General features: G+C 51.1%; 1 protein-coding gene across 1 annotated transcript; it reads left to right on the top strand.

Moving 5' to 3' along the window:
• Window positions 1-1,563: 1,563 nt before the first annotated feature.
• BID (BH3 interacting domain death agonist) lies at window positions 1,564-14,910 on the top strand (the record flags this gene model as incomplete). The annotated part of the gene is made up of 7 exons (XM_084256116.1): window positions 1,564-1,583; window positions 2,883-2,956; window positions 8,815-8,924; window positions 9,154-9,403; window positions 12,152-12,291; window positions 13,598-13,813; window positions 14,899-14,910. The coding sequence occupies 7 exons, from the start codon at window positions 1,564-1,566 to the stop codon at window positions 14,908-14,910; spliced, it is 822 nt and encodes a 273-aa protein (XP_084112242.1).
• Between the last annotated feature and the right edge of the window lie 1,566 nt (window positions 14,911-16,476).

Raw genomic sequence — 16,476 nt, 5'->3', positions numbered from 1 at the left:
TTCTGGTGGGGGAGGTCACTGAGGTTGGGCCCAGCTGGGCCCAGCTGCCTGGTGTGTGGTGGGGGGAGGGTGAGGAGGGGTAAAGAGGCCACAGCCAGGCTCACACTGGGGACACTGACTCAAGGGCCTGCCTTGCTCCAGGAGACAAACCTCCCCTGACTGGAATCTCTCGCTGGAAGCAGTTCCTCACTACCCTGGAGGGTGAGGTGGGGCCGGCCTGGCGGGCCCTGGGGCAGGTGACGGTCCAGCCTGAGGGCCTTGCCCTCTGCCCCCACACCCACCCCCTCTGACAAAGGTGTCTGCTCCTTCACCTCTGAGTTCCAGAGAACACGCAGAGACCACCAGGCCTCAAGTATCGCTGAGTCTCCAAGAGCCGTGTTTCCTCCTGGGACCCTTCCTGGGGTCCTGTGACATTAAGCTCCTGTAGCTGACCTGGCTGGCAGGCTGCACCTGAGGACAGAGAGGGATGGAGTCTGTCGAGTCAGGGATGCCAGAGAACCCTGTTGACTGTGTTCTTCGTCTCTTTGGAGCTCAATTCAGTTTAGAATTAGTGCCCACAGCAGGACCAGGGGCCCGCTGTCTCCCTGGGTGTCCTTGCTGGGAGCTAAGCAGCAGGGCTACCGCCCTGAGCTCCTTGTCTGCCACTCAGCAGGGCCGTGCCCTCAGCTGTACATGTGAACGTGCTTGTTTTAATCTTTGGAGATTTAGGTTGTGAAATGTTTTGATTGACCTGTGAACCAAATAAATGTTTATATAAATCAATATTTCTAAAATTCCCAGAAAATAAGGAAATTGCACTTGTAATCATTTATTTATTTAAAATATTCATTTTATTTATGCATACAAGAGCTGGGGTATAGGCCAGAGTTGTGGAGGTGGGGGTGTGTGAGAGAGAGGATTCACCAGAGACAGAGTGGGGAACAGAACAGGCAGACTGACGAAATACACTGCTGAGGGGAGCAGCGGGTGAGACAGGAGAGGTCTGCTGCACCACATGGGTCAGCTCCCTGGCTGGGGATTGAACTCGTGCTGCAGTGGCTGCTGATAGCTTCATAATGCTGAGACTTAACCCCTTGCGCCACCAGGGAGGCCCTGCACTTGTAATTATTTAAATGCACTAGGCGTAAAAAAATTCTTCCAGAAACAAACTTAGAAATATTTCAAGAATACAGGCTCACATAATTAAGATAACTTTTCAGCAAACGAGAATTATCACTTTGGTTTAAAAAAGCTATGTTGATGGTGATGTCCTTTTTGGAGTCTGTGGGTTTGGAGGGCGGGGTCCTTGGGTTCACTCTGGGAAAGATTTCACCAGAGTTCCCCTTTCAGCGGCACGCGGCGAGTTTCCCAGGTGAGTTTCTCCACGAGACAGACACGATAGTTATATTTGGAAGAGCAGGCTTACTAGAAAAGGGACAGAAGAGTAAAGTACATTTGCATAGACACAAGCTGGCAGAAAGAGCCAAAAAGGACAGGTTTGCTAAGAAGCCTGCATGGTTGCAGGCGGGCGGGCATGAGGAGAGCTGCCTCCACTGAGGGAGGTCAGTGAGGAGAAGTCCCGGCATGGCGCAGGACACGGGCAGGTAGGAAGCTGCTGCCCTGTGGAGGGAGAGAGTTGGTGAGAAGAGGCACCTGCATAGTCACAGGTGGGCAGAAAGACTGCTGCACCTTTGTAGGTGGACGGTTTGTGCTTCTGACACTCCCTACAGCAGTCTGATACCTGCCTGGGTGTTGCACTTCCTGATCGAGGGACTCAAGGAGGACCTGAATCAGAGAGGCAAATGACTGAATATATAAATGGCCAATAGCTGGACCTTCGGTAAAAACAGAAGGTCTCACAACCTGCAGCCATGTTCCCAGGAAATCAGCACCTTATCAAGAATAACCAGCCCAGGAAGGCAGCCTGGTAGAAATCAGGCTTGTAAGGAAAGTCAGGCTGCAATCTCTGGTGATAGTCCAGGAAGCTAAAAATAAATTCTGTGGCAATTGATCCCGAATGGCAAAGTTCTTGATTAATAATTGACAGCTTCTCTAATTTTTGTCCCTCTTTTCTATTAGGGAGGAAAAGTTTTCCTGTACTCTTCAAGATTCTTTTAACTGAGCTAATAATTAAATTGATACAAGACAGATTAGCAGGAGAAAAACAAAATAATTTCACACATAAAGAACCCATGTACACGAGAGATTTAAAGACAGAAAGGTAAAGTAAGATATCCATGTCCTTCTGAGCCAAGGAATGGGATAAGAATCTGGGGCTTCAGAGGGGAGGGGAGGGTAAGTCACAGGGCAATAAAAAGAGCAGAGGGGGCCTCCCTGCTTGTGCACAGGGTTAAGACGCAACACTATCTATCCACAGCCACTGCAGCATGAGTTCGATCCCCAGCCAGGGAGGTAACACACATGGTGCAGCAGACCTCTCCTGTCTTGCCCGCTGCTCCCCTCAGCAGTGTATTTCAGTAGATCCACCTGTTCTTCTTCCCACTCTGTCTCTGGTGAATCTTCTCACCCCTTGCACCTCTGGCCTACACCCCAGCTCTTGTATGCATAATCATATCAGTAGCCAATGCAGCACGAGTTCAATCCCTGGCCAGGGAGCTGACTCACATGGTGCAGCAGACATTGAGGTCAGACTGGGAGGGTTGGCCCTGGGGAGTGGCCGGACTCCGGAACAAGGAAAACTGCAGTCAGCGCAGTTCTTGCTCCCAGATGTGGCCAGGTGAGGGAGAGGCCAGGTACACACTGTTGACCAGGTAGATGCGACAGGACTGGAGCCTCTTGAGCAAGGGCCCCGGACAGTGGTCCTTGTTTTTCTCCTAAGGGGCCCCATGGGGGTGGCCCTGCAGGACACAGCCGCCCACCCTTGTGTCTGTGTCCTCTTCTAGGCTGCTGACTTGGGACGCCTGCAAGCCCGAAGCCATCGGAGCCCCGCGCTGCGGCCTGGGCCATGGATTCTCAGGTCAGATGCAGCCTGTGCACGTTGTGCTGGGGGAGGGAGCAAAGGTGGCTGGCCTGGCCCCCACTTTACAGCAGCAGGAGGAGCCTCACATTCATAGTAAAAAAGAAAACAAAACTCTCGGTTCCCCATCCTCTTCCCTCCTAGCCGGGGCCTGAGGTCTAGCTGGAAGACCTTTCTGTAGCATCTGGGAGAGGTCACCCTGAGGACCTCGGGCACCTAAATTGTGCCTGGACTAAACTTGCCTTTGAACAGCATGGACGAGACGGTCATGGCACAGCCCATCGAAAGCTTTTCATCCCATCTACGTACTGCAGTCCTTCTCGTCCCCTCCTCTGCCAAGTTCTGGAACTTCCTCGTGGTGCCCAGCCCCGGGGGCTCTTCTGTGTCCCCACCCTTTTCTCCAGCCATTCTGGGAGGTGTCCGCCATAGCCTTGTGATGTAGTCATTAGCAGGCTCAGGGGCCCAAGGTCTCTGAAGCCTGAGCACACAGCAGGGCCTCGTCCAGAAGGTTCTGTGTGTGCAACTGCAGAAGCTCCCGACGGAGGGTATCATGTGGCTCAGCTGGGCAGCTGGAGGGCCCAAGACATTGTGCATCAGGAGAGATGCCAGTGGCTTGAATGGAAGAGATTTCGGGGCTCCCCTTGTCCTGAGAAAGGCCTGCTTTTGTGTCCAAAGCACTCTTGTTTGGTGCCATGATAACCTGCCCCTTATTCCTTCCAGCTGGAACTGTTGCCTCTTCTTCATGTTTTTGTGATGTCTCCAAGTCACAAGCCAAAGTCCTTGCTGCCACCTGTCCCAGCGTGCGCGTAGACGTCCTGAAGGGCTTTCTCCTAGGTCGTCCCTTCAGTAGGAAACGTGGATACAATCGCTTGCAGTATTTTCTTTTTTTTTTCTCCTTCAAGATAAGAGAACTGAGACCCAGAAGTCACCCATTGGGGTTCACAGTGAGGGCTGAGGTTCACAGGAATTAGGGTTTGGCCTTCCCCCCCAGCAGAATTTTCATCCTATTACAGACAATTTTTTTATGCTTTCCTTTGACTTTTTTCCCTAGTGTTTTTTAAATTATGGTCACATAGACGTAGCATAGCGCGAACAATTCAACCTTTTAAAGCTTATGATGCAGTAACATCAAGTGCTTTCATGTTCTTGTCCCTTCTGGGGCTCCAGACTGCCCAGCTGCAGCTCTCACCTCTGATAACCCCGTCCCCCACAGTCCCTGCCCGCTGCACTTTCTAGCTGTGAATCTGACCATGAATCTGACCACTTGCTATGCCTCTGAGACCCAGCCTTGGTGTCTATCTTGGTCAACTCGTCTCACTCAGCAGTGTCTTGGAGTTTGGGTTCTTTTTTTTTCTTAAAAGACTGATTTATTGATTTATGCATACAAGAATTGGGGTACATGCCAGAGGTGTGTGGGGGGTGAGAGGATTCACCAGAGACAGAGTGGGGAACAGAACAGGCAGACTGACTGAAATACACTGCTGAAGGGAGCAGCGGGTGAGCCAGGAGAGGTCTGCTGCGCCATGTGGGTTGCTCCCTGGCCGGCTGGGGATCGAACTCGTGCTGCAGGGGCTGCGGACAGCTTCATAGTGTAGTGCTTAACCCTTTGTGGCACCAGGGAGCCCCAGGATTTGGGTTCTTACACTATGTGGATGGCATGGTTCATATTGTAGCTTTTCTTCTTTGGATTGTTTTTGTTTTTGTTTTTGTTTTTTAAATTCAGAAAGAAAGTAAAAAGAATATTGACTTTGAAAGTTTGTTTGGGCAACAGGATCATTCCAACTTGTCAGATACACTGGCTAGCTTTCCATCTTTTTCTCTGCATTGCCACTGATTTTATAGCCTGAGAGTTATTTTTGCCTCCTTTCAATAACTTTTATACTCTGTCCAGCAAGATCTCCTCAGTCCAGATTGTTTCTCTTAACGTAGTTCCCCCTATCAGGATAAATAACAGGATTAATACTGTCAGCTCTCCATCTTCAAACCATCCATTTCAACTTCTGCTTCCTTTTTAGAAGGCCCGGCAACGTCATAGCTCCACGCTGGCTTATCAAGCTGTTTGTCCTTCGAATTGGATTTGCTCAGCCTCTGAGCAACTTCCTTTCTCCTGGAGCAGTCCAGCCAGTTCTTGGGGTTCTTGATTTGCCCATCAAAATGGGGGTCTCTCCACATTGCTTTCCTACTACCTGGCCCTGAACATTGACTTTGTGGGTTACCCACTTGTGGCTTCCGGACCTGTCCCTTCCTTTCCCTCCTTGTCCTGAATTTTTGTGAGAAAGACAAAGGTCACTGGCCCTGTATTTGAAACCTGATCTGGGGTAGCTGGTGGCACGGCCCTGGATCCAGACTTTGGACACCATGTTTACCAGCCTCTGGGTCAGAAGGAAGTCAGCAGGCAGAGGCTGCACTATTCGCCAGCTTCCAGGGAGGGCAGGGCCAGATACCACAAGCGGGTGACTTAGGACATCAGAATTAGCCCCTCATGTGCCGGACTGGAAGTCTGATATCGGGGTGTGAGCAGGGCTGCTCTGTCTGGTGCCTCCCCGGCTTCTGGAGACTTCCGCCATCTTGGTGCTTCTGGACTTGTAAACACTTAGCTCCCGCGTCAGCCATTTGTCTTCATGAGCTTTTGTCTCAGTGGAAAAACTCCCCTCTCTCCTCGTGAAACACCTGTCCTTGACTTAGGGCTTGCCCGCACCCACTATGGCGTCATCTTGACTTGGTCACATCTGCAAAGACCTGCTTCCAGACAAGGTCACGTTCGCAGGATTAGCACCTGAGCTTTTCTTTTGGGGGACATAATTGAACCCACAACTCTGCCCCAGTCCTTGTTCCTTCTCTCCCAACCAGGACATCTCCTTGAACATGTTCTTTAAGCTGCCTTGTGCCTCCTGGCCTCACGGTATAGGACTCGTAAGGATTGAATGTAATAGAGGTTTTACATGAAATTTTTCCTTTTTTTTTTTAAAGATTTATTTATTTATGCATACAAGAGCTGGGGCACAGACCAGAGCTGCAGGGGGTGAGAGGATTCATCAGAGACAGAGTGGGGAACAGAACAGGCAGACTGAAATACACTGCTGAGGGGAGCAGCTGGAGAGACAGGAGAGGTCTGCCTCGCCATGTGGGTTTCTCCCTGGCTGGCTGGGGATCGAACTCATGCTGCAGAGGCTGCAGATTGCTTCATAGTGTGGTGCTTAACCCCTTGCGCCACCAGGAAGACCCCCCTTTTTTTTAAGATTTATTTATGCATACAAGAACTGGGGTACAGGCCAGAGGTGTGGGGGGTGAGAGGACCCACCAGAGAGACAGAGTGGGGAGCAGAACAGGCAGAATGACTGAAACACACTGCTAAGGGGAACAGCGGGGAGACAGGAGAGTTCTGCTGCACCCTGGGGGGCAGCTCCCTGGCCGGGGATCGAACTCGTGCTGCAGTGGCTGCGGACAGCTTCATAGGTTGTGTCTTAACCCCTTGTGCCACCAGGGAGGCCCAAATAATTCCTTTTTTAGACATAATTTTGGAGAAGGGATGAATAGCACTATATAAGCACCTTTTTTGTGCATTCTATTTCTTTTATTGAGGTGTAATTGCCATCTAACATCACGTTAGTTGCATAATGTTTGATGTTTGTAAATATTGCAAAGCAATCACTACACGGTAAATTCCATTTATACCATCACCTGACTGTTATGAGACTTTTTTTTTCACGTCAGAAGGGTAATGTGCCGATGTCGTAACAAGGTTTAAGGGAGGCACATCTCACACAGCCGCGTGAACACCCAGTCATCATGCTTATGAACCGGAAAAGGATCTATGAGACTTTTTTCTTCTTGTGATGAGAACTTGTAAGATGTATTCACTTGGCAACTTTCAAATGTGCAATGCATTGTTATTAACTGTAGTCATCGCTCTACACTGTGCCTCATAACTTGTTTTACAGCTGGCAGTGTGTCCCTGTGTGTATACAGTTGTGTATACAGTTGGTCAGTTTCACTAGTTCTGTCCATCCCCCACTTCCAGCCTCTGCAAACACCAATCTGTTATCTCTGCAAGCTCAGTTGTTTGTTTTGGGGGTTTTGCTTGTTTGTTTTGGGGGTTTTGCTTGTTTGTTTTGGGTTTTTTCTTTTCAGATTCCACATAGTGAGATCATGTGCTATTTGTCTTTCTCTGTTTGACTTATTTTACTGAGCTTAATGCCCTCATAATGTTGTTACACACGTGTGTGTGTGTGTGTGTGTGTGTGTGTGATGTCTGATTTTCAATGTATGAATGGACACTTAGGTTGCTTTCATGTCTTGGCTACTGTAAGTAATGTTGGGGCCACGAATTTGGGAGTGCAAATATCCTTTTGATATTTTCTTCCAATAAATAGCCTGCAGTCAAATTGCTGAATCTTATGGTAGTTCTTTTTTTTTTTTTTTAAAGATTTATTTATTTATACAAGCACTGGGGTGGCCAGAGGCGCAGGAGGGTGAGAGAATTCACCAGAAACAGAGCGGGGAACAGAACAGGCAGAATGACGAAGTACACTGCTGAGGGGAGCAGCGGGCGAGACAGGAGAGGTCTGCTGCGCCCTGTGGGACCCTCACCGGCCGGCGGGGATGGAACCGGTACTGCAGAGGCCGCGGACAGCTTCACCGCACGCCGCTCAACCATCTGCGCCGCCAGGGGAGGCCCTCTGCCCACTTTTTAATTAGATTGGTTGGTTGGTTTTTGCTGTTGAGTTGTATGAGCTCTTTATGTATTTTGGATATTAGCCCCTTGTCAGATACATGATTTGTAAATATGTTCTCTCATTCAGTGGCAGACCTTTTCATTTTATGGATGATTTTCTTGACTCCACACAAGTTTTTTAGTTTTGATGTAGCCCCTCATGTTTATTTTTGCTTTTTGGTGCCAAATCTAAGAAATCATTGCCAAGACCAGTGCCAGGCTGCTTCCTGCCTGTGTCTTCTTCTCGGAGTTTATGGTTGGGTCTTACATTCAAGTTTTAATCCATTTTGAATGAATTTGTGTGTGGTGTAGAACCGCGCTTCTGTTTCATTCCTTTGCATGTGACTGTCCGTTTTCCCAACACTACTGAAGGGCCCGTCCTTTGCCCATTGTGCGTTCTTGATTCCTGTCTCATGAATTCATTGGCCAAATATGTGAGTTTATTTCTGGGTGTTCTGTTCTGTCCCATGATCTGTGTACCTGATTTTTTTATGACACTACACACTGTTTTTATTACTCTTTGCATTTGCTCAATTTAAAACAATTTGTTCCCTAAAAGTTTTCTCTGTTTTTTTTTTTTTTAATGAAAAATATTAAAGACTTAGGAACTAGAGATAAAATTTACCTGCATCATCATCTGCTATCACCCCACTTTATCTGGACAAAGCTCCGTCTCCCTCACCTTCGAGATTATTCTCTTTCATCCTAGGTCTTTTGGTTCTTCCGATTAGTTCTTTTGATCAGACCTGCTACAGGTGCTCACCTTTATTTGCCAAGAACCTTCCCCAGGTGCAGCCAGGACAGCAGACACGTCCGGGGGCCCAATGTGCCACTGCAAGAGCTGCTCCCTGGTCGTGGGGCGTGGTCGTGGGGAGTGGTTGGGTTCTCTAGCCCCTGGGCCGGCTGAAGCAGGTGCACCCTCAGGGCTCCCTGTGGGTTTAGGGTAAAGAGGGACCAAGGGGAGACAAAATATACCTGCCCAAAGCAGTGTTACCTGTCATTTCAACATTTACTGAGAAAGTGCTGGCTGCACAATCCCCTCCTGGTCCCACAAAGGAGACTGGGCAAGAAAGAGCTCCCTGCTCGGTGTGCACCAGTAAAGGTGGGCTCAGGTTGGTGAAAGACACATGGGATTTGGCAAAAGCCCGGAGATCCATTGATGACGCCTCCATGATGGTATTTGACTTTCTGGAAACAGCCTTTGGAGCTTCTTACCCTGAAAGGGAGCTCACTGCAGCAGGAGTCAAGCAGATGGTAGGCGATGTCCTCTGCAGAATCAGGCCTCCTCTTAGACATCCGCAGGGCCTTGCTTGAAGCAGGTGCTGCAGGCTCCATGGACCTCTGCCTGCGAGCCCTGCTGCAGGAACCCAGTGCCCAGCAAGACCCACACCTCTCTGGCTGGTGAAAGCATTTCAGGCCGGCTGGCCTAGAGCCTTGTGCCAGCTCTGCCTGGACAGGTCTCCTGACGCCCCTTTCACCCTAGGTCAGCAATGGCGCAGGCCTCCGTGATGAGCGCATCACAAACTTGCTGTTGTTTGGCTTCCTCCAAAACTGCTCCAACGCCAGTTTCCACCATGAGCTGTTGACCCTGTGCTGTGAGCTGCCCCAGCTGCCCAAGGTGCAACGGCAGGGTCTCAGGTACCAGTGTGATTTCGGTGAACTGAAAGCCCCAGACGACGAGCTGCAAACAGACGGCAACTTCAGCAGCCACTTCGAGGGGGAGGAGCAGCAAGGTAGGCCTGTGGCCCAGCCGCCTCCCCGTAAACCTGGGCTTTGCTCTCAGTAACATTTAGGGACCCAGAGTGCCAGAGGGGTGCCGGGTGCGTCGCCACCTCTGAGGTCTCAGTACCGCTGTTGTTTCTGTTGCCTGGTGCTTTGCTCTATGCCCCGTGAGTGTCCAGTTGGCTGAAATCCACTCCATTTCTTGATGATTCTTTGTATCTGTGCCTTACTCACAAGTCATAACATGTATGAAGCATAAGTGTATCTACAGACAGACTGGGGCACCGAAGCATCAGAGCCTCACTTCCAGGTGAGGAAGCTGAGGCCAGAGAAGGTAAAACAGTGCGCTCTAAGCCAGGGACAGTGAGTGTAGCCAGCCTTGGCCCTGGCGCGGGCCCTGCCGTGCCCCCAGCAGGCGTCATCCCAGCTGCTGCCTCCACAGTTGGAGACCACCCTGAGCTGAAGGCCAGCGAGGGTGCCGAGGACCAGCCACTGCAGCCTGGGGCCTCGAATAGTGGTTCTCAGTTGTGTGTGCGCTGGAATTCCATGGAAGCTTCTCAATGCTCTGGGCCCTGATCCATCCAGCTGCCGGGACCAGCATATTCTAGCCAGAGAGTCCCCAGATGTTTCTGATGTACGCCCTGGCTAAATCAGTGCCCCCAAAGGCCAAGGTGAATCTGAGGACCCGAACCAGGCTCCCAGCCTAACAAGTTAGCCTGTGTTGACCTCAGCCCCCTCAGCCTCCTGACGTACGAGGCTGCACTGCCCTCTGGTGGCCGCGGGGGAGACCTCCCGCCCACGAGCCTGTGGACTCCAGCTTTGTCTTAAATTAGGCGGGTCGGAAGGGGCAGGGTCTCTGCCGGCCAGGCCCGCTGGTGTGTCTTCTGCTGGTCTTAAACAAAACACCCTCTCTGAAGAAGGCGCCCACCCCAGGCGCCTTCTCTGCAGCTGCACTTCTCTGCAAGCCTCTCTGATGTCCACCTGGGTGCGCTGCCCTTGAGCTCCTGAGCCATCTTGCCCTCCAGGCCACGCTCCACACGCCACAGCAGGCCTGGGTGTCTCATCGTCACATGGCACTAAGTGTATTGTGGAGGACGGACTGGAGGGCATGGCGGGGTTAGGACACTATTGTCACCATCCGGATGAGCGTGATGGAGGACTCACGCCTGGGGTGGCCGTGGGAACACGCAGGAGTGACAGTTGTGTCTGTCCTGAGAGTGAGACCTGATGAGTGAGTGGGGCCGCAGCGATGGCCACAGTGTGGGTAAAGGAAATTTCTCTCCTGGGTGAATAAGAAGCCAGAGGGATGTTGCAAGCCCAGAAAAAATACAAGATTTAATGGGTGAACAATAGCTGACATTTATTGAGTACCTACTAGGAGCCAGGTACAGAGTTCATTCATTCAGACATGTAATTATTAAGCACCTATTGTGTGCCTTGCATGGCTCTTTTTTTTTAAGATTTATTTATTTATCCATATAAGAGCTGGGGTACAGGCCAGAGGTGTGGGGGTGCGAGGATTCACTAGAGACAGAGTGGGGAACAGAACAGGCAGACTGACTGAAATACACTGCTGAGGGGAGCAGGGGGCGAGTCAGGAGAGGTCTGCTGTGCCATATGGGTAGCTTCACGGCTGGGGATCGAACTCGTGCTGCAGTGGCTGTGGATAGCATTCATAGGTTGTGTCTTAACCCCTTGCACCACCAGGGAGGCCCCTTGCATGGCTTTTGGTGCTGCATATTTGGTGGTACGTAAAACAGATTAAAAAATCAGAGCCAGGGCCTCCCCTGGTGGTACAGCAGGTTGAGTGCAGCGCTGTGAAGCTGTCCTCAGCCTCTGCAGCACAGGTTCGATTCCCGGCCGGCCAGGGACAAACCCACATGGCACACAGACCTCTCCTGCCTCGCCCCCTGCTCCCCTCAGCAGTGTCTTTGGTCCGTCTGCCTATTCTGTTCCCTGCTCTGGCTCTGGTGAATTCTCTCACCCTCCCATGCCTCTGACCTGTACCCCGGTTTTTGTATAAATAAATAAATCTTTAAAAAAACAAACAAAATCAGAGCCCTTGGGACAGTCACATTCCAGCGAGGGAGGCAAAGCACTGACAGGTAACATAGTGATGGGCGGTGGGGGGAGTCTGGTGTCCATCTTGGTCAGAGGAGCATCTGAATAAACCGAAAGAAGTGAGAGGAGGAGCCAAGCTCTCTGGGAAGGCCAGAGAGGAGGAGTTAGGGAGAAGTTTCCACTAGAGAGGCGAGGCAGGTTGCTTAGGGGTCAGAGCCCCAGGGGCCAGAGTGCAGAGTAAAGATGAGCAGCGTTGGAGGGAGCCGCCATCAGCAAGCCATGGCAGAGGTGGGGTCTCCCTCGGTCTGACGGCAGCACTTCTATGCTAGCAACTGCCTGGGGTGACCCCTGTATTTGGTGGAGTGTAGAGCTGGCGGCTGTCAAGGCTGCTGCCAGACTGTGCCCTCAGGTGCCCAGAGGCCTGGACGTCCCACGGCTGACCCTGGCATAGGCAGGGTTGACACTGTTCAAGGCAGAGGCCTCCATGCCCAGCCTGTCTGCTGCTCACTCGCATCCGTCCTCTGCCCCAGCTCTCTGCCTGGCTTCCCTGGACAGCTGGGACCACTGTGGGCCGCTGTGGAAGCGAGAGCGGGCTCGGTCCCAGAGCAGAATCCCTTCCTCTTGCCAGGGTGGGGGGAGAGGGAAGGGGTAGAGCAGGGCCTTTGCTGACCCTGCCTTGTCTTGGCCTGTACACACAGATTCTGAGAGCCAAGAGGAGATCATCCGGGACATCGCCAGGAACCTGGCCCAGATAGGAGACAGCCTGGATAGCAGGATCCAGCCGGCGCTGGTGAACAACCTGGCCGCCCAGTTCCGGAACCCGAACCTGTCAGAGGATGTGAGTGAGGCGCCCGCTGTGCCTTTTGGGATTGGCGGGAAAGCGTTGGGCTTGGCGAGAAAGCGTAGCGCGTCCAGTAGCCAGTTGAATCACCAAGGTCTGTCCGCTGTCCCCCATCAGACAGGCGGTGCTTGGTGAGGACACTCGGCGCATGACTGTCCACGAAAGAACCAGAAATAGAATCGGAGAGTGGCTGGTTGTCTTTCAGAAGAATTAAGGAAACGTGAACTTTTAAGTCAGAAGCAACAGTTTGGCGATAAAAGTCTCCTGAGAGATGAACAATACATATCTAACTCTTAGAAAAATATGTCACTGTTTCTTCAGGTTTAGGGAGTTGAATCCAAATCCCCGTTGAGAACCTGATCTCACTTACCCAGGTGTGGCGAGGAGGGTGGCGCTGCGGCCCACTGCTGTTGACTCTGGTTAAATCAATAAACAGAGACTTCCAGTGCTTCTGCCTTTGCTGAGCACTGGGGGACACAGCGAGGCCTGAGGCACTATGTCCTCTGTGAGGAGACAGCAGGATACCCCTAGTCAATACATGCCACAGATGTCCACAGGAGAGAGAGAGGGCCCGTCTTGACTACCACCGAGGATGCAGTGCCCTCATTGCCTGGAAAGGTCTCAGCTTCTAGGATTGAGCCAGGGCAGGCCCCCTGCCTCCACGGAGGCCCGTCCGCATTGTATGAACCCCCATCTGCCAAGCCCCAGCAGCTCCGGGGCCTCGCCCTCAACGTCAGCATGTCTGCGTGTGAGCCAAGGAGCTTTTGAAGGTCCTCTCCTAGCTAGCGCCTATGAGGTGCCTGCTGTGGAGGGGGTCGCATCCTGTGCATCCCCCCTCATCTGCTAGTTCCTTTGACCGGTCTGCACCCGTAACGTAGGCCAAGACTGCCCCGCGTGGTTAACTGAGTCTTGATTTTTAAGGCCCTTGGAGGCAGGGGGTGGAGGACATAGGCTGCTGCTTTTCATTGAAGTGACAGCGGTTCACGGCGTTAGGCAGCTTCTGTGTCAGCATCTGTGCGGGCCGCGTTATGCTGTTGGCAGAAACGAAGCCTTCATGCCCTGGCGGTGTCTGATGGTGACGATGCTCGGCCAACATGGACCGAGCTGCGTCCACCCAGGGCAGTCGCTCTGCCCTTTTGTCGTGTCTCAAAGCTAGATTGTTCCTCATTCTCTCGCCCAGTCTCCCTAACTGTGAACAGCTACTTGCCCCTGAAGTGAAAGTGTGCTTCATCCTCCTCCCTGAGGGGTGCTCTCCCTTGCAGAGGGCAGCGGATCTGTAAGCGCATCTGTCTCACCCTAATAGGAGAGAAAGAAGTATCTGGCCACCGCGCTGGATCAGCTCATGCAGACTTTCCCCAAAGACACAGAGAAGGAGAAGATGATGCTGATGCTGACCATGCTGCTGGCCAAGAAGGTGGCCGATCACACGCCATCCCTGCTCCGCGATGTCTTTCGCACAACCGTGAACTTTATTATTAACCAGAACCTCCTTACCTACGTGAGGAACTTAATCAGAAACGTAAGAACCAGTGAAGTCAAGCCCCTGGTCTCTGCTCCGCCCCCCACCGCACCCACGTCCCCACAAGGCCTGGAGACCCAGCAGCGCCCTCCGCGTGGGCTCCGTCCAGCCCTGCCCCTGCTCTGGAAGCCACCAGGATGGCTGCCAGACTCCCTGCTCGGGCTTGGCTTGCCTTCGTGAGCAGGAGTAGGTGATCATAGACACCTGGTGCTCGTCTGAGCTTCATCAGTTTTATTTTTAAGACGTGCTGCTATCAGAGAGGTGGGGAAGGCTTCCCTCTAGTGATAAAATTGCAATCACAGGCAAGAGTATGGTGTAGAGGTGTCCTGTAGGATGATACAGACGTGCAGTCATGTGGTATAGACATGAAAGAAAGAGGAGGCCCAAGATGAGCTTCTCAGTCTGCTTCCAGCTTCCCCTTGTCATAAAAATGTGTAAATTCCTAACAGACGTGTTTACCAAGGATAATGGATGAAAGACCAAAAGAAATGGTCAAAAGGAGCAGAAATACTATCTAAAATCCTTCCCAGGAAGCATCCCTCCCACGGTAGGGCTATTAACAGTCATGGCTCTTCGGGACGCAGCTCAGGAAGAGCCAGGCTGTCCTCCAAGTCTGGTGCTTCCGTTTCACAGACCCACAGGAAGTGAAGTGGCTGTCTCTCATCTGTACACTTGAAAATATTAGTGAATGTTTGAGATTTTACACGTCAGCTTTGCTCGGGCAGCTGGTGCTCGTGATACTTACTGAGAAGCCTGACGAGCGCCCTCTGCTGTCTGTGCAGCAGATCGCCAGACACCGGGAGGCTGAAGCCCAACCCTGGTTCCCCAAAGATGCCTCTTGGCCCCATGGTGATTCAGTGGGTGTGAATCTAGATCTTTGCACGTTGAAAGCCTATGTTTTTGCAGCTGCTCTCACGCAGCAAAAAGTAGGATGCAGGGATGCAGGGGTCATTCTGGGCTCCAGAGAGTGTTTTTGCACAAACCCCAACTTCCCTTCTGTGGCTGGGGCACTAGTGATCTTAACGCTTCATCCTGCCTTTTGCATCAGACTAACTGACCCTGCCTGTCTTCCTTTCTTGCTCTAGGAGATGGACTGAATGGAGGCCTCTGCAAAGCACGACTGGTTAAAACTTGCTATGGTGACAGCAGAAGATAGCTGCCTCCCACGAGATGGAGCCAGGCCATTTAAGCAAATTTCTGAAGATGGACATGAGAAAGTAGCTATATATTTCTCCCTCTCTTAAAGATGATGCTTGAAGCCGGTGATCCATTTAGAAATCTCTACATTAATATACTTGAATGACTTCCGTGCCATCTTCTAAGTCCACCTGTGTACTGTGTCTTTATCTTATTTCAGGTCCCCACTTGGAAATTAAATTTAAAAAAACAGATTGTTGAAGAAAAAAGCGCAGGTTGTAAGGCAGAAGAAAAACACACTTAGATACTTGTTTTTTAAAAAATCCTCCATTGTTTATTAAAGTGCAGCCTTGGGGAATGGCCTCTCCATGGGCAGTATTGTGTTTGAGGAGGGCGAGGATTGGGGGACGGACAGACGTACACGGTCCTTACAAATGAAAACCGCCTCTCATCGGCCCCCTCAGCTTAATACTGAGAAGTAACCTTCCTGTTTAAAAACCAGACGGCTTAAGAGGTTCAGGACTAAGTTCTGTACTCAAATAATGGAAAAATCAGGCCTCAAAACCTGTGTTTGATGTTTTTGAATTTAATTTCCTGTTGAGTCAAGACGAACAGTAGGCGGTTAAAGGGTGTGGAGGTGACGGAAGGGTTCCGAAGTCAGGTAACTCAGGATACCTTTTCTCTTTTCAAGAATCAAGGCTTTGCTAAACATCTTCAGCTGCGTGCCAGAAGGTACCGCCTACATCGGCAGTGCCTGTTAATATTCTATCTTTCATTTCCAGCCATCCCGCCTCAGCTCATCCATGCCTAAGAAACTGCATCTGGAAACAACAGATTTCTAGGCCTAAGAGATGAAAGAGCAATCAGACTTCTAAAAGCTGAGGTGGTTCCCTTTCCTAGTGACATAGTATATCGGGAATAACAAAAGTGAGTCACTTCGGTTGTGCTAAAGGAACCAGGAGCGCTGACATTTAGCATGGGGGCCACGCTGGTGTGCCGTCCCGGGAGAGGGGTCTGCTAGGATTCCCAACGCGAGGGAGTGACAGACGCGAGGGCCACATGACACACTCCCTTTGTCCAACAGCGCTGCCCTTGTTACCCTGAATGTGACGCTCTGGAAAGGACATGAACAAGAGTAATAAATAAAGCTTTCTCCTTACCAAGAACACTTTTCTGTTGCTCAAGAGTTTAAATTTGTCAGAAAAGTAACTCCACCCTTCAGCATTGACTACATAGCACACCAGGGCCGAGTTCGCAGTCTGATACCTGCGACACCTGCAAATACTCGAAGGAAGTAGACACTTGTCTTGCAGCGTGAAGACCACATTTGGGAATAAATGTTCCGGTAGCAATTCTATGAATGTTTTGGAGTGATTTTTTTTTTTTTTTAAGGATTCCTCTCACAGTGGGAACAAGTTGAAGCACACCTGCAGACACATACGCATCCACTTCTGAATCAGTGTAATCAAGTTCTCACTAGGGGGAGATGTTTTCTTCCAGAAGGAGCAATTAAGATACAGGTAGTC

This window comes from Talpa europaea, assembly GCF_964194135.1.
Source record: "Talpa europaea genome assembly, chromosome: 15".
Lineage (NCBI taxonomy): Eukaryota > Metazoa > Chordata > Mammalia > Eulipotyphla > Talpidae > Talpa > Talpa europaea.
This window is presented reverse-complemented; position numbering and strand designations above follow the sequence as displayed.